This window comes from Vigna radiata, chromosome 10 (genome assembly GCF_000741045.1).
Source record: "Vigna radiata var. radiata cultivar VC1973A chromosome 10, Vradiata_ver6, whole genome shotgun sequence".
NCBI lineage: Eukaryota > Viridiplantae > Streptophyta > Magnoliopsida > Fabales > Fabaceae > Vigna > Vigna radiata.
This window is the reverse complement of record NC_028360.1, coordinates 16,048,773-16,066,576: the sequence shown is the minus strand read 5'-3', so window position 1 is coordinate 16,066,576 and position 17,804 is coordinate 16,048,773. Positions and strand designations below refer to the sequence as shown.

The following is a 17,804-nucleotide window of genomic DNA, read 5'->3' as shown; positions in this document are numbered from 1 at the left end:
ACTATATTATAGAATATGTATTTTGGGATTATACCATCTAAAATTCCTGTTTCGAATTACACATTAAGATCTTCTCTATTACACAGTCTATAATAAATTCTAAATATATTACGACAACGACACACTAATATTTTTTATACTGTGATACTAATAGAAACTAGTACAAACCTCAATAGTTTAATGCATTAGACTATCTAAATAAATCAGTTTTGCTCAATTTTAATTAAATTGTGTTTTATGTATAAATTAATTTGTAAAAGTTCTCCTATAAAAGATTTTTTTTAATTTATAGAAAGATTATTTCATATTTCCTTCTTATATTCTTTTAGATATGCTTACGAAATAATTTAGCCTATTGACATTATGAGTCGTGAAAATACTGCTTTTGAACCTTTATAAAAAGATTTGAATTGAAACAAACTGGTAGGGAAGACATGTCATATAAAGTGTCAATCCACTCGATCTCTGATAAAACATACCAAAACCATCCACATTTTCCTCAGTTCATCTTTCCTTCTTTATGGAAAAACTGCACAACCTGACGAAATTCCCTTGCCCTTGAACATACACATGTGATACTAATTTTTCACGTGCAAACAGAAAGATGACAAATTAACTTAATGATGAAAATACATAACATCACTCTAGAATGCTCTTATAGATGGAGTGGCATATATTGTTAGACAAGGTAGTACTCAGACAGGAGAGCAGCTCCTATGAGAACTGTCAAGAACAGCAAACATATGGCATCTACCATCCCAAACGATGATTCTGACAAAAAGTAAATTTTGTGACTGCCACTATCCCCTTTAAAACCTCTGACTATCATAGCCTGCAGTATTTTATGTTAAACTATCAGAACACAATCTTCGAATTTTTTTCTGATGAATACAATCATAACAACAAATTAGTGTTTCCAGGTCAGTCCACAAGATGTCGAGGGAAATTGAATACAGTAACATGCTAGACTAATTTAATAAAAGTACATATTTTCTAAACTCAGCATTGTTAATGAATCCACATAGAGTTCAAACTATGAAATAAACAAAAGAATACATTTCTAACTGGGTCACTTTTCATATGTGGGAACTGAAGATGACACCAGTGAAAGCTTGTATCTGAAAAGCCTTCAAAATAGTTTATGAATTTGAAACAAATTCATCTGATTATTCAACAGATCAAGAATGAGTTGCAAATATGATAAGGTTGAAGAATTTCAAAGAAACCTAGACAAAGAAGAATACTATGTAAGTTTAAGATAAACCTGAGAAATTTGCTCTGCATGGCTGAAAATATTTTTGAAGATGCGCCGGAAGTAGTTAAAAAAAACTGCAAAGTCATATAAAGGAAAACAAAACAATCATGACAAATGAAGAAAAATCTTCAAATAAAAGCCTTAAGTCTAGTGTAAATCCATTAAACATTAACTTAATCAAGAATAGCCTGTCCATTGCAGAACTAAGTTTCCAGTACAAAATATTGATCATATAATATAAAATCCTAATTATACTGCATGCAAAAAAAATCCTATTTTGCTATCATTCTGTCATTTAGAAGGAGTACATGTGCCTGTTAGCATTACAGAGAAGAAAGTTCATTGAGATTATTACACTTGCATTCGTTATTGTGTTCAGAATAAGACTAGCATAGTTCATTACACTAACATGTCATATAAGGTAAATGTAGCAATTCATGTATCAATCCAAATATTGACAATTTTTTAAATAGTGTCATTTTAATATAACAAAATGGCTGAACAAATGTAATAGATAAACTATGAGTATAAGATCCATGCCACATAACATGAAAATGTAAGTGCTATTCAAAGAAAAGTAGACTTAGTTCATGAATAGGCAGCCAAAGATGGCGATTACCAGTATAATTATCCTTATAATCGAAATACACAACAAATGGGTTACGATAAGCACTCCATTGTATCAATTTCTAAAGCCTAGACTACACATCGGACAGTACTTATACTCGTTCCAATAACCTTGTGTTTGGAAAGTATATTCCAGAAGAGGGTGTAGAATGTGGGGCTCAACCATGGGGCTTTATGTAGGACTTTAGGAAAATTACATATTTAATTATGCAAACAAACAATTATGTACGACCGTTACAATATTAATTATGCAGACAGTTAACTATTTTTCGTTTTTACTGCTGTGGTAGTGTTGGGAGACAGGGAGGAGTTCAGTAGTTTTCTGGACAAAGATAATCTTTGGGTGTCTAAACTCAGGAATAGCAAGAGACTGGTCATTTCTGTGACTTGGTGCGAGTTAAATATCCATCACCTAGTTAGCTGGAAAGTCGAGAAATGATTATAAAAAAGAACAACATTTTTTGCATATTTACTTACTATCAATGGTCTCCATAACAGTCAGCTGCTTCCAATTTATCCTACGGGATACAATCCCTAAAGCAATGTTCCGGACCTGCAACAAAACAATATGAAATTATGGATTTTAACGAGTACAGCAAAAGGAAAATGAATGGATTAAGCATAGCAGTTTAAGTTGACGAAATGTCCAATTTTACTTCCATTTGCCAAAGAATTTTTATTAATTCACATATTTACTACTATTATCTACTTGTGTGTTGTACTTGCTAATATCTAGGCCAACCTTCCCACCATAGTATGAAAAATTGCTAATAAAGTCTTTCTGAAAATTATTTATTGCTTTTGCTAAATCCAATAGAAACATCAGTAACAACTGAAAACTTTATTAAACGAGACATTGTCTCGTTCCTGTTTGGTTATACTTCAAAATTGTACAAATCAGGAAGATATATTGTACCGCTCTGTTTACTTTCCCATAACATCCATAAGTTTGATCACTCTGAGTTCCTTACTGAACCTCCCAATACCCTAAGTCTCTAACTCTTCTCAATTGAAAAGATATCCTTTTCTTTCACATCTATTATTTATAGGCAGCATGTCTTATTTCTCTAATCATCTCAGGCCCAACTAACTAAGATAACAGTTTTCTGATTCGTTATTCATAAACAAATACAACATCCAAAACCCTAATTTCTTGCAACAAGATGCAGTGTTTTTTACAATAATTCAAACACGTCACAACTATACTAGGAAGCAATCATCAACACTAATTAAAAAAAAAAAAAAAAAAAAAAAAAGACTGCATCAGTAATCAGCAATATCTATCAAAATAGCCACCACACCTTATGTGCCTGGGCATGGTCATTATAGTAATCATGGAAGCATATAAATTTGAAACAATTAAAACAAGCTGTATATTTATCAAATTCAGATGAAAACTAGTTTATCAAATGCATAATGTTGTACGTAAAATCCTTTAATCTCCTACCTCATCAAAAACGAGACTGATAAACCTCAATGACAGTAAAAGTGTAAGCACAATTTCTGACACAGAAACACCTATGTATCTCAGAGGGAGCATAAACCATCGTAATGCAAATGCTAGTTGTTCGGGTGTGGTAGTTGTGAGGCAGAGACTTGCACTTTGAAATACCTTCCAAAGAAATGCAGACCAAATTCTCAGAAAGTCAGTCATAAAAATTCTATTGTTTTAGGAAGCTTCCATCAGTAAATGAAAAGACATGGCAGAAATACAGAGAACAACTTACAGTAAAAGTCAAACATGCAACAGTGCTTGCTACAGATAGGCCTTTCCTGGTAAATGTTAATGGACCTAACTTTGTGATTGTATACGCATAACCTGATAAAGATACAGGAAGATTAGGAAGCCCCATCATTGCAGGAGGTGGCGTTCTCAACTGAACAAGTGCGGGTACACCATCTGAACCTAGCCCTAGTGTTATGAATAGTAATCCAGATAGCAAATAAACTCTTCCCAGTTGATCCTACAAGAGAAATTATCAGGAAATTTCTCCAATCAACACATCACTTCAAGATAAAATAAATAAATAGAATAAACAGCCAACAACCAGATAAATTTCACACAACATAAAGGAAAATCCAACTTATTTATGATATGGTACGAGCTAACTCAAATCATAGATAAGCATTAAGAATAAGAAATGCCATGAGCAATTTAGAATAGAGGGGAGAGGAAAAAGCATTTAACATGATGATTAAAGAAATAGTGAACATCAAATGAAACACAATGCAAAGCTTTAACTGAGAGATCAAACATCCTTGGACTATTAATCCCAACAGCCCCCTAATTAATGATCAACAACCAACCATAATTAAGCAATGTGAACAATCCATACATATATGAATATGATCCCACTTCCTGAGTTAGATAAGTCAAGGGTTAACAATTATTTACCGTCCAAGCATTTCTTGGTAGAACCCACATTGAAAGCAAAGTCAAGTATATCACTAATCCAAATCGCATAATTATGTGAGACCTTGCAGGTAGAACAACCAGAGCTAAGAGCCATACCTGTGAAATCAGACTGATTGGTCACAAAAACACATAAACTAAGCAGCCAAAACAAACAATTCAAACATTCGAGCTACTCAACCAATGTATTAGCAACTGTCAAAATATTTGTCGCAATTTATAGCTGATAAAAACTCTAACGTTAAGCGTCAGAAAGCGAAAATAATCAAACATGTATCATAAGCAACTTCACTACCTGTCCAATTCTGTGGTTGATCAATAAGTAGATGGTACACGAAATCGGCCCACCCAATGCTTTATTCTTATGTTTCAATTACCGGTTAGTTGTTGCATTTCTCTATATCAAGGACTATCACAAACTACTGTCAGCAGAAGCCAATCAAAGCCACGGTTACATGAACAAACTTTGTGCACATTTGGATTATTTTTAGTCATAAGCTTGAATGCATTTTATTTTGCAAACTGGGTTTTAAAAAGCAACCTTGGAATTGCTTCCAATTGAAACACGCCTAATATAAGTGCGCAAACAAACTTTTAAGAAAAACCAAACTGAGTTTATTGAAAAAACTTAAGCTAGGAGAGGTCAAATGGTAAAGCAAACATAGCCTTAAAATATTTGTTTCATGCGGAATATCACTCTCACTTAACTCTCTCAGTTCACACAATGCATTCACCAATTTCTCTGCTAAAATGATGATCATAGCAGTCATCACGAGTTTCATTTTCCCATTCTTATAAAAAAAACAAAATATTGCAAACCCAAAACTAAAACACTGGACAGTTAACATCTACTGTGGAATAAATCATCAATTTAGTCCCTAAGTATGACATTTTCTCCTGAATAGTTCTTAAATATTGAATAGCTATCAATTTAGTTCCTCGGTTGACTATTTCATATAAGAGACTAAATTTGAAGAGTTTTTCCTTACTTAAGAAACTCTGCGACATGATTTCTAGTACTGTAGAGACTACTTACATAATTTTATAAGTATAAGGAAGATTATTTAACAAAGAGGATGAAGACCAAATTGTTCGTTTATTCCATGATAATCAAAACTCAGCCGAAAACATAATAGATAAAAGCACAAGCTTTAAGTGCGGAAATTGATAATATATGACTGACCAATTTGACTCGAGGGTCGACAGAGTGAAGAAACGTGGTGGGGTACGCAACAAACTGGCCAATGGGACTGGCTGTGGCGCCGGCGATCAATCTGAAAACTTTGTCGGCGGCGAAAGATCCTACGGGGACCCACTGGGACCAATTTGCTGCCTGAGCATTACCATCACCCTTTGAAGCGCTTGCTCTGACTCTGAGTCTCACGTTCCTGGCCAAAAGGGTTTGCTTCGGCGTGAGGATTGCGGAAGTGCGTTTTGGGAAAAGCACGGAACTTGGTGGCGGGAATGAGACCGAAATGAAGGTGGCATAGTTACAGTTCATGGGTGGGTGAATTGAGAGGCAATTCGGTTCTGAATTTCCTCACGAACTCGGTGACTATGCTGCAATCTCCGTGGCGTTGTAATCATGCGACGTTTCAGAATTCGGTCGAGTGGTTGAAATGTTGATAACAACTTAACCCAATGGGTAGCACTCTCTGGTTTGTGTTCACTGTCACATTGAGCACACCATGAAAATGGAAATTATGGACTATCTTCCAGGTGAATAAAGATCGCCCGTTCTTATTATCAGCAGACTTGGTGGGATTGACAATTAATTAATTACTTTTATATTTAATTTTTAATTTAGTTGCAAAATTTAATTTTTTTAATATTAAATATATAAAAAAAGACAGTCAATATTTATTACTTTTTTTTTCACCGAAAATAATTTTATTTATCATTTTTACCGCCAGATTGACTTTTTCTCTATTAAACTGGACCTAGTAATCTTTTTACTATTTAGATTTCACAGTAATTACAGGGTGACAGTTTAGTCCGAACTTATTTTTGTTCATTTTTTATTTTTCGTACGAACTCATTATCTTTACATAGTTACCTTACTTTTAAGGTATTTTATTTCTGTATTTCAAAAGTAATTTTTAAAGTATACAATTAAAAAACACAAATCTAGACTTTTTATTTTTTCACTGCCCCGAGTTGTTAGGCGTGGCAGTTCATTCTTTCTTTTGGGCCTACTCAATCTCTTGTTTAGTATTTTGTAAATTATCTTAAATTTTGGTAATATTAAAGATATATTTTGACATACTTCTCCACACAAAAGAAGTGAAAGGAGTTTTCTTGTTAATTTAACTTTTTATTGAAGAAGAAAATCATCAGCAATGGCCCGATTCCTTCATTATTAAAGAATAATGAGATACATAGACAAGGAGGAAAAAACACGAACTTCAGAAAACGGTTACAGGTGGAAACTACCTATAATTAGCAGAAGCTAACTATAGTCAAGGCGACACACTTTTTCTTAAAAAATCTAGCATGGTTTGTTAATTAATACCGACCAAATCATTCAATGTCTTGTATTATGCGGCTTGTACATGTACACTTCATATATCTTCGTTATCAACTAATGATTTATTTGTACTGATAAATATTGTTTTTGTGTGGATTATATAATGTCACTTATATATAGCTTACAAAAGCATGCTCACTGAAAATGACACGGTTCTTTTCCATGACCATCAAAATGCACACCCAAAGGATGGCTTTTTCTTCCACCATTTTCTGGTTTACCTCATGAAAGGTCTATAAATCCTTTCACACAAGGTTTGATTTAGGTTCTATGTTCATTACAAGGTTCTCAATATTTTAATTCAGCCAAGTCTCCCCTCCAAAGAAACAGTTGTAATGTAAGAAAAATTGAATTCCTGCAATTCCGAGCTATACAAGCTCAGTTGTTTTCTCTTGATCAAAAAAGAAAGCTCAGTTATTTCTAGGCAAAGAAATCAAGAGGGGGACACTGAATGTGGCCAAGCAAGAATGAAAATTTTTGTCCAGAAGCAAATAGTACCAACCAAACTTCTGATATACGATGTGCATTTCATATGACAACCAATGTAACTGGGCATGGCAACCTCTTTGGTCCAAACAAGTAATGATGTAAAAGGAAAGTGCAAGAGCTTTCCAGCTCCTTACAAACTACAGGTTCCATCCACAATGCCATCAATCGATAAATTCAGACCTTCAATGATAATTTCTGAGCTGCAAGAGCTTCAGCCTCCAGAGTTGGCTCCCACAATAGTGTAGTCTCTGCAAGTAATGATGTCACAACATATGGATCCATGTTTGAAGCAGGGCGCCTGTCCTCCAAGTAACCTATGATCAAGAGGATTGGCAGGGTTAATAATTAATCTAAACCAATATTTGACAATTTTAGATATTATATATTTTTAGTTTGGTGGCATAATAAAATATTTGGAACAGAAAAAAAAAAACAACAAAAAATAGCAAGAGACGAGTGGTAACAGAAAAACATTGACAATTTGCCAGAAGAACACGTCAAGTAGGAAAGAAAGGCATGAGATTTTGCAACACGTCAAGAATATCAAATCAATCAACCTAATAGTATACTGAAGTTGTTGCATTGGCAAATAGCAATGATTCAAAAGTCAGATAAGACAAGAAGAAATCTCAGCTATCAACTTCAGCACAAGCACGACAAACTAAAGAAGCCAGATAATGGTTTTTAGTCCCCAATTACAAGTCTAAATGTTTGTACTAAAAATTGTTGTAAATGACCTCACCTTTGCCATTCTTCTCCGTGTCTCTTCCCACACGGATTGAGCAACCACGATTAGCAACTCCCTGCAAGTTCAATTTTATTAGTATCCTTCACACAAGAAAAGCTTCATACTTGATTATCGAGTCCTTAACAATAATAGTTATTGGCAATTTTGAAAACCTACCCAAGAAAATGTGTTAATGCTTGCTGTCTCATGCTTTCCTGTCAACCTTCTTTCATTTCCTTCTCCATATGCACTAATGTGCTCCTTATGGCGAAGTGATAAATTCAAAATTGCCTTCTTTATTACCTCAAAGCCTCCATCTTCCCTCATGCTCTTTGTACTAAAAGGCAAATGTGTTTTACAAACTTAGTAATTTAGTAAACAAAAAGACAAATGCAAAGAAGCATGGGCAAAAACCTGTAATTGGTGTGGCATCCTGCACCATTCCAGTCACCCTATGTTTCACCAAAACAATTAGTACAATTATGATAGGTAATCAATGATGAGAATCAAAACATTACGGTACCTCTATTGGTTTTGGATCAAGAGAGAGCACAACACCAGCTTGTTCAGTAATTCTCTGTCAAGCCATACCAAAATGTAATATTTTAATTAGAAGATTCAAAATTGGATAAGGGACAAGAGAATAAGCACAAAGTATAGTTTACACGGGACAATCAACAATTTTCAGTTACAAGCAATGGCACGAACCTTTCACCTGCCATCAAACTTATTTTTAAGAATGCTAAGAACATCAGAGATCTAAAGAAATGTAACTGGAAAAATATAATAATTCAGGGTGTCCTTTGACCTTACTTATCTGCCTCTAAAAGAGGAAAGATTTTAAAAGATTTATGGGCAACAACTGTCCATTGCAAATAACGCATCACTACAAGCATATGGAGCAATTTTCAGGTAAGCACACAAATAATGGCAATGTATCAAGCTTAGAGCAAAGATTTACCAGAACATAAACAACAACACAAAAGCCAAAACCTTTGACATTATATTGAACCAAAAATCTCCACAGAATTAAGATAGTGTGATATTCTTTAGGAATCGGTTCTTTCAAGAGTTTAACCTTTTTGTTAAATAGTCCAACAGTCTGTGTGTGTAAACCGAAAGGTAGGCAAAGTGAATTACCTCGAGGATGTACCTTGATGCCCAGATATGATCACCAGCCTCAATACCTACACTAGGACCAACTTGATACTCCCACTGCAATATGCATAGAAGAAATAATGAGAAAAACTGATGTGACATTCATGGGACAGTGGGACTTAAAACAAAGGGAAATGCAAGAGATGTACCTGCCCAGGCATAACCTCCCCGTTGGTGCCACTGATGTTAATTCCAGCAAATAAGCAAGCCTTGTAATGAGCATCAGATATATCACGCCCAAATGACTTATCTGCCCCAGCACTGCAATAATAAGGACCCTGAAAAATGAAAACATAACAAACTAAATCCTCATTATGAAATTGACATATTGAATGGAGTAGGAGATAAGTGTGACAGTCCCATATTATCTAATAATGCATAGGTTGAACAACATATAAGTCACACCCAAAACCTGAATTTCTTCAGGCCCTCAAAAAACATACCCCCCCACACACCATACTGTGAATGAAAGCCAAAAGAAATAAAAGAAGTGACATTACCTGAGGACCAGGATAGCCACCAACAGGCCAACCTAATGGCCATTTCACATTTGTTTGAAGTAAGGTGTACTCTTGTTCTATTCCATACCTTTGAGCAATCAACATACAAACATTAGCATGTTTTCTGTTAAGATTGTAATTCAAGACCAAAGTTCAGTTATCTTCTACGGTAAGCGTAATCAAATGAAGGAAAGGTCAGTCATGATTTCGTTAGCCGTCACAAGATAAGAAATATCAAACCTGTCAGAATTTTAGTTGGCACTATTTCTCGTTAAGTCATTATCTATTTCTAATTTAAGTCATAAATCATGACACATAGAAGTTGTGCATATATCACACTGCAAGTACCCAAGCGCTGGAAAACTCAATCTCAAAAGCTAGCTATTAAGGTTAGGCATCAAAAGATAAGAAATACTAAACATGTTAGAATTTTAATTGACATTATTACTCGTTAAGTCATTATCTATCACATCACAGTACTCAATGTGGAATTTGGACACCCCATAATACCCAAGTACCTGTCACATAGAGTTATTCAACAATAGTTGATATTAACACTAAACCAAAAATAAATATATAAATAAATTATTTTTATGTGTAAAGATAAGAAGAATTATATATACCATGGAACTTCAGCAATGACCTTTGGGTTACTGAAAACTTCCGCAGCTCTGTGTCGCTTGTTTGTAGGGATAGGTTCACCAGCAGGTGTGTAAGAATCACAAATGACCTTTGCAAAGCAAGTATCAGTTTAACCTGATAATATCTGTGCTTTAATTTCATCAACATGCCATGAGACATATTTCAAGCATAACGGCCCTTACCAAAATATTGTTACCACCACGGAAAGGATCTTTGAAAATTGCCTGGGGACTGGGAGAATAAAAAACAGATTCAAATTAAGATTGCAATGTGGTAGAGTTAGCAAGCTTAACAGATGGATAAGTGCCAAAATTCTTACTATAGGATTACTTCACTATCTTCACCAGGTGCCTGTCCAGTACTAGATCCATCATAGTTCCATTTAGGAAGCTCAGAGGGATGTTCAACAGGCTTTGATATTGTCTAAAAAATGAAGTATAGGATTCTCATGAGTATAATGAAATAATTCGAATGACAATGGTAATACTAATTCCTCTTATCCTGTTTATAACATTATAAATAACATACTCTTGATTTACTGCGCACATCAATTCCTGTCCCCCCAATCCTGTTCCAAAATACAAAAAATCAGTTTTAATTACCTCGCATTGTCACACCGGAAATAGTTAGAATATGTTTCAACAAACTTCTCTATAAACAAATTGTAAGGGACTAAAATGAAATAAGTTCCTCCATAAGCTAAATTAGATTGTGTATAAATTAAAAATTAACTTAACATACGAGAAAATTACAAATTAGTTCATGTGTAAGCTGATTTTTAACTTTATGTTAAGTTTGTTTCATTATGGCTTAATTATTTTCTAGTCCTTGAAATGTAGGATGAATTTAGTTTAGGAAAAAATCATTTTAATCTCTCAAATACAGTGTTTAGGAACTAAGAATGTATTTTTTTTCAAACTTGAGGGACTAAAATATTTTTTTTCAAATATAAAAGACTAATTCCAGATTCCCCTCAAATTGTAGACGCTAAACATAATTAGGTCCTTAAATGTTCCTTCTTTTTTTGTATTAGAAGTACTTGTAGGGAAGTTAGTCCTGAGATTCGATGAAGTATGGTATTCAGAGGCAGAATAGAATGGATACCAAATGTACTCAGCAATGATCTTGTCCGTGAATGGAGTGATATCCAAATTAAGTAGACCCTCCAGCCTGTTGATGGTGCTATTGTCAGACTTAACTGCCAGCACTCTAAATTTAGCAGAACTGGTTTTCTTATTTTGTTTCATCAATAAAGAACTCCACGTGTTCGATGTAATGGGACTTGCATGGAGAGAGGATTTGGTGACTCTCATCTGCCATTGTGTAGAGGGAGCCAAAATCTGTGCCATGCTCTGCGGTTCTTCTCTGAAAATGATAAGACCCCCAGTCAGAAAAATTAATCAAATTAGAATACATGTACAATTTTCTGTCTAATATTAAATAAGAAGGCTTAATTAAGTTTCACGCCCTTGATAAATATGAGTATTTTCACTTGAGATTCTATATTAAATCTTTTTGGTCCATTGAGTACTCAATTATTATATTTTTTCAATGGAATCTTAATTGGATTGCGTGATTGTTATATTAACAATGTCATCTTGTTTAGTTATTTTCAGGGTACTAAGAAATGTGAAATTTTGTAATGAATATAAAGTGATATTGTAGTTAATATAGTATGACAATTACTTTTATTGGTCATAATGATGCATAACATTTATCATCTATTCCGAAACCACTAACAAATGATGATAAATGAAGCCAAACATAAAATCATTCTAAAACAATTGAATCAATCCTTCTTAAAACTCACTTCAGCGTGTGAAAAAAGGCCAAAATATGAGCTATTTATAGATGATGAATCATAAAAGTTTCCCTCGTAGAGGGAAAAGAATCAATGTTGGCTAGATATACATCAAAGAGCATTATAATCACTGCGGTAAAACGCCAAAGAGACAATCTAGAAAGTAACATTTATCGACATCAGCCATACCCAGATGATGACTACTTAAGATCGTACTGAAAATTAAACAAATTCCTATTTATAAACATGAGATTCCAATGTCACACTCTATAAGATGCAAATTGCACAATATCAGATTAAATGCTCTCAGATATGAATAAATATGTTTATCTAACCAACATATATAATTGACAAAGAATTTGATTTGGAGTTCAGACTTAGATCAACATTTATCCATCGTTAACACACGACCAAATTTAGTCTTCAATCACATCCTGTATACCCTCTGAACCATTATAGTGGCATATCTTTCTCTGCTAGTTTTCCCTGTCCTTGTCCTTGTCTCGCACATTTTAACTTTTTCTCCCTTTCACACACACTAAACATGCATCTGGGAACATTTATATTAGACCTAAAAGGAAACTTGCATAATCCTACATTATCGGCTAGTTTAAGAAGAAACCACAATATGGGAATGAAAATTTGTCCGCTTTGGAAGTATATAATATGAAGATATAATTTGCTTGAATAGAATATGGTAACCTTTTCAATCAATAGGAGTCATACATACAATGACGAGAAAGTGTATTGAGCAGATAAATAAAGCCACGTGTGACCATAAAACTAGAAGTTATTCAATGTCCAAGTTTACAGACATGTGAAACAACATTTGAGGCAACCCTCTTGTAAACCAGGTCTGCAAAAGCAACACCAAACAATAAAACAAGCCACATATTTTTTTGTTTTTTTTATTTTCTTCATTTATAACACGAGAAGCATCATAATTACTTGACCAAAAACAAAATTTGGGATTTATTGAAAGAGTAGGGAAGATCACAGTCTGCAGTTGTTCAGCACTCACCAAACCTGACTTTTCAAGCATCATGCATTCTCGTTATTTACCAAAAAAAAATACTGTAAACTTCCCCTTTGAAGTGAACAAACAATAAAAAAAAAAATTATGGGAATGGAATGATGAGGGAAACTTTGCTAAGGGACTGTTCCACAGCAAAGAAACTCGTGACACTGTATCGAAAAGCTAGCATGAACAAAAACAGAATCACAGCCAGAGAGAAAAAAAAATTACTAAAAGTGTGAGCCTTTACGCTTTTGCCCTCAGAAAAGAGTTTGAAGGCAATGGCACAGAGAAACTCACCAATACAGAGCAGAAAAATGGGGAAAGGTGAGAACTTGGAAAGTGGGTTGAAGGGAGTCTCCTTGTGTCTCCACCTGAGACCCAGTTGGAAGAGTAGCTGTAGTATATCAGAGTAGGAGAGACTGGTGTAAAATAGGGGTTGGTGGACACAAACTTTCTTGGCTTTTCTAAAACCGATAGGGGTGTGTTACGAGTGGATGAAATTAGTTTTTGGTCTCTTAAAGAGCACCAAGAGAACCTTGGACTCCAAATGTTACAGATAAGGTTCTTCTCAGACTACCTTTTTCTAAATCAAAACATCACATGTTTTCAAGGGTTGTTACTGAGTTTACTACTTCGTTTATAGTAATAACAATCATTAAGAAATATTTTGCATTTCTCTCTGATAACTTTTTTAGATCTTGAATTCTCTTCTTCACCTGTGATATGGCGGTTCTTACATGAATGGTATATCATAATTAAAGTCAAATGGATTATTATAATAACAGAACATTTTAGGTATTCGAAATATAATAAGAGTCACGGACCGGGTATGTACAAGAGACCAACCAAGATTTTAAGAAAAATTTCTTTCTATGAATGTTCATATATAATTAATTTGAATTTCACCATCTCTATTTACGTATGTCTCAAATTTGAAGAATAACTTTACGTGAAGATATCGAAGGGAGTATTAAATTATGTGTACCTTGAAACTATGTATGGAAGCATTATACTATGATACAATAATTATTATAATAAGAGTTGATTTTGTTTGGTGCATTGTCCCACTTTTGCCTATGCATTGGAGAAATATAGATTTTGTTGTGTTGTTCGTACTAGATTAAGTAACCATTTAAATTGCTCTTATATCTTTAGGGGAGTAAAATATCACTTACAAGCACGTCAAATTTTAAAAATTGAACTAAAATATGGAAAGCACGTTATGCTTTCCAATGAGCCGTTGGTAAATAAAAAGTTCAAATTTTTATAAGAAAATACATTTTCTATTGTATGGCCGAATGGTCATCGACGACGGCCAGAAGCTAAATGTCTTATCTGAGTCAACAATAAGGTTTTTTTGCAAAGATTAGGTAGGTGATAATTAGAGGTATTAGGATGGGGTTGGACCGTAATTAAGATTTTGTTAATCTCAAACTCATGATAAAAACTATAAATATAGGTCAAAAGTAAGAGGTAGGTAGTTCACATTTACTGCATATTTATTGTCATTGCTCCAGAGTTTATGTTGAATGCGGGTCTGAGGTTCACTTGGTACACTTCTAGTATGCCAATTGCCTCAACAAATACTCCAATCCTCTCCGACACCGATCGGTTCGTACGGAAATGTTTATGTTGAATGCGAGTCTGAAGTTCACTTCGTACACTTCCAGTATGCCAATTGCCTCAACAAATACTTCAATCCTCTCTGACACCGATCGGTTCGTACGAGACGAGACCTGCAAGAAAACACATTGACGCTCAAGTAAGCAACATGTCTTCTAAAGATCTCAATGTAAATTTTAGTAAAATCAACTTTACCTGGTCATTGGTTCTGTATTTATAAACTTTTACTTACTTAGCGCATTGAATGTCATTTAATGTAACGTATTATGCGCCTCATTACTCGTCATCCTGACAATCTGGCTGATATCACTCATTAATGCGTGTAATCCTAATAATTACTCACCTTTAATGTCTATTAATTCCAATAGATGTGTAACGGTTATCACTTCCTAACTGACTATGGATTGTCCTTGAGTGTTAGTTGGTCTTGGCCGTTCGGCTGTATCCTATTCCTATCATACATATGGATAGTTTATTGACTTTGAGAGTGCATATGAAAACGAGAGATACAGACCGAACGACTTCGTAGAAAAATTGTGTAAACCTTAGGAGTTACTTGACCTTACACCGGAAACACTTTTGCTAAAAAAAAAAATTGGTGTCACCCTATCTTATTGTATCCATTTACTATGCGTCAGTTAAGTTTTTATGATTTATCAAATTGACTGTTGTAATTGTTTAATATAACAATTAAAATTTTATTTTAATGTTAAGCCAAATAAATGTCCAAACTATTGTTAATGTTGATGGCAAATATCAATTAGGTGAGAGAGAATAAATTATCAGCTTAACATGGGTTGAAAATTAGCTTGCATACAATGAAATATGTAAGATGAAGTTAACTCAATTATTGTTTATTTTTGTAGTAATTTGAAATTTGTCAAAATATGAATTAAAACTTAAATCTGGAGTACAAAATTAACAATCAAAGGTATTTTATGTTTTGATCCGTGAAAGTCTTCAAGTATTTTCTAAATAAATCAATGAAAACTTAACGCTGAATGCAAAGCATTACACTAAAAAATGGACCGATATAAAATCAACCCTTTGATCCATAACATACACAGGTTAAGCTATAGTAATATTTTAGTACACAATTAAATTTATATTTTCCAACTTAACTTTAAAATATATTTGATTCAAATAGTTATTCAAGTTTTTATCGATTTTATAACATCCTATTTTAATAATATAAAACTATTAAAATAAAATATTTTATTACTAATATAAAAATTAATTTATATGAGATACATTTTATATTAATACAATCATCTAAAATATATGATTATAATAATATAAAATATACACATCTCAAACTTTTAAATTATGATTCTATTCCAAAAATATTTAAAAAATATATTATCATCAATGTATGTTCACATTAATAAGATACTATTATAAAAAGAATACAAAAATAACAAACAAACAAAAGAGAGAGTGTAAGTTAATATGCAAAAGAGTTTTTATGTAATGTAAATAAAATTAATCTCACATACTTAGTCAACCATACAAATCATTGGTAAAGACAAGAATACCACATATAAAGAGTCTAACAACACTCAATTATCCAATCAATGATGTGAAATCTCATGGAATCTTGCACTTGTGATAACTTTGTTATGCAAAGTCATTGATAATGGGTTTAACTCTTTTACACACAAGATTAGTCTTTTAATATCTTTGATTAAGGTAAAACTCTTAGATTAAGACTTCCTACACATTTTACCACATAATATATTCAATTCTACTTAAATAGTTATTAGAGTGGTAAGATAACCTCCAACATATGAACTTGAAAGGTTAAAATCAACATATTAACACCAAGTAAAACATACAACACCTCACAATATTAAATAGTTTTCCACATTCACAGTGGCTAACTTCACAATTTTACCAATAAATCAAGCATAAAATAATTAACTCAATATCACACCAAAATCAATTCACATTTTAAAAACTTAAACAATCAGGCATATTTAAAATCACAATATTTATCTTCCCTCACCTAACAAAAGTTTTCAAATAGATCTAAGACAACTTAACATTTCTAAACTTGTGGTGTTTTATCTACACACAAGAAACATCACAAGAACAATTAGGATCTACCATTATGTTCACTGACTAATATAGAATCGTATAGAAGACTAAAACGATACATGCAAATGGAAAAAAACTAACATACAAGAGAAAATATATTGGATTCAAGAAAATAACAAAAAACTAACTTACTTAAATAGAGAAACTTGATCAGTACAAATTGAAGAACTTATCACAATAATCATTCTTCCAATATTGAAACATCAATTTAATAAATAAAAAGTCAGAATTCCCTATTTATATAAATATTTTTAATATTAAAATAATTAAGTTTTATTATTTTTAAACTATTATCAATCTTAAAATATTATTTTGTAGTCCTCATAAGTTTAATATTGATAAAATGGAGTAATGTCCATGATTAATCATAAACTATATATTTAATATTATTGTAATAAAAATATTGAGTTATTTATTGTGATTTAAATGCACCAATTTTCTATGAACCAAAAAGACTTACTTTACGAGTTCGATTAACTAAAATTCTTTAAACCAATTTTACTTTCTCCCTCTCAAATCAAATTAGTTAAAGAAAAAACTTTAGAATATAAATGGAAGATGTTCACTAAAATTGAATATTCAACATAGTGACTCGTTGCTAAAGTCTTGGATGAACTTCTTTTAATCTATTTACTTTTTAAGAGCAAGACTACCATGCCGATGATTTATTTATTATAAAATAGTCCATTAATGTTAAACAAATACAAGATCTAATACTATAAAAAGATAAGTCAAAATGAAAAGTAATGAAAAGACCTTTCAATATTTCCAAGTTACAACATACTACAAGTGGTATTAATCCGTAATCGAATGGTAGAAAAGAAAATACGACACTCTTAAAATTGATAAAATTATCAATCTGAGAGAAAGAATTAAATAAAAAAATATACAAAAAGTAGAATATTAATATAAATAATAAAAAACAAA

At 32.8% G+C, this 17,804-nt stretch overlaps 2 protein-coding genes across 4 annotated transcripts; both read right to left on the bottom strand.

Annotated features, from left to right (window-relative positions):
- Nucleotides 1–383: 383 nt before the first annotated feature.
- On the bottom strand, nt 384–6,033 carry LOC106774542 (protein ABCI12, chloroplastic). 2 transcript variants are annotated; one of them, XM_014661572.2, is made up of 8 exons: nt 5,479–6,033; nt 4,278–4,394; nt 3,610–3,846; nt 3,330–3,494; nt 2,360–2,435; nt 1,265–1,329; nt 1,057–1,127; nt 726–832 (listed from the first exon to the last, which is right to left on the bottom strand). In XM_014661572.2, the coding sequence occupies exons 1-7, from the start codon at nt 5,794–5,796 to the stop codon at nt 1,077–1,079; spliced, it is 1,029 nt and encodes a 342-aa protein (XP_014517058.1). In that variant the 5' UTR covers nt 5,797–6,033; the 3' UTR covers nt 726–832; nt 1,057–1,076. The 2 variants fall into 2 exon arrangements, with proteins under 2 accessions (XP_014517057.1, XP_014517058.1); XM_014661571.2 differs by lacking the exon at nt 1,057–1,127 and having other exon boundaries at nt 384–832; nt 5,479–6,032.
- Nucleotides 6,034–7,160: 1,127 nt separating this feature from the next.
- Nucleotides 7,161–13,683, bottom strand: LOC106775732 (glutamine synthetase leaf isozyme, chloroplastic). Of its 2 annotated transcripts, XM_014662889.2 has the most exons (14): nt 13,455–13,683; nt 11,443–11,703; nt 10,867–10,906; nt 10,658–10,761; nt 10,521–10,569; nt 10,320–10,426; nt 9,697–9,784; nt 9,346–9,474; nt 9,179–9,253; nt 8,562–8,615; nt 8,453–8,490; nt 8,216–8,375; nt 8,054–8,114; nt 7,161–7,625 (listed from the first exon to the last, which is right to left on the bottom strand). In XM_014662889.2, exons 2-14 carry the CDS (start codon nt 11,685–11,687, stop codon nt 7,486–7,488), a joined length of 1,290 nt encoding a protein of 429 aa, XP_014518375.1. In that variant the 5' UTR covers nt 11,688–11,703; nt 13,455–13,683; the 3' UTR covers nt 7,161–7,485. The 2 variants fall into 2 exon arrangements, with proteins under 2 accessions (XP_014518375.1, NP_001304236.1); NM_001317307.1 differs by lacking the exon at nt 13,455–13,683 and having other exon boundaries at nt 7,486–7,625; nt 11,443–11,687.
- Between the last annotated feature and the right edge of the window lie 4,121 nt (nt 13,684–17,804).

What these genes read in the sequence shown, in the direction of transcription:
- LOC106775732 (XM_014662889.2), bottom strand. Translation starts at nt 11,687, where the DNA reads ATGGCACAGATTTTGGCTCCCTCTACACAATGGCAGATGAGAGTCACC. An exon ending in GTGGTGGTAACAATATTTTG is followed by an intron (nt 10,427 to 10,520) that starts GTAAGGGCCGTT and finishes TGCTTTGCAAAG; the next exon opens with GTCATTTGTGATTCTTACAC. An exon ending in CATCAAGGTACATCCTCGAG is followed by an intron (nt 8,616 to 9,178) that starts GTAATTCACTTT and finishes ATGGCTTGACAG; the next exon opens with AGAATTACTGAACAAGCTGG.
- LOC106774542 (XM_014661571.2), bottom strand. Translation starts at nt 5,796, where the DNA reads ATGAACTGTAACTATGCCACCTTCATTTCGGTCTCATTCCCGCCACCA. An exon ending in TCGACCCTCGAGTCAAATTG is followed by an intron (nt 4,395 to 5,478) that starts GTCAGTCATATA and finishes CTGATTTCACAG; the next exon opens with GTATGGCTCTTAGCTCTGGT. An exon ending in TGTTATGGAGACCATTGATA is followed by an intron (nt 1,330 to 2,359) that starts GTAAGTAAATAT and finishes ATGACTTTGCAG; the next exon opens with TTTTTTTTAACTACTTCCGG.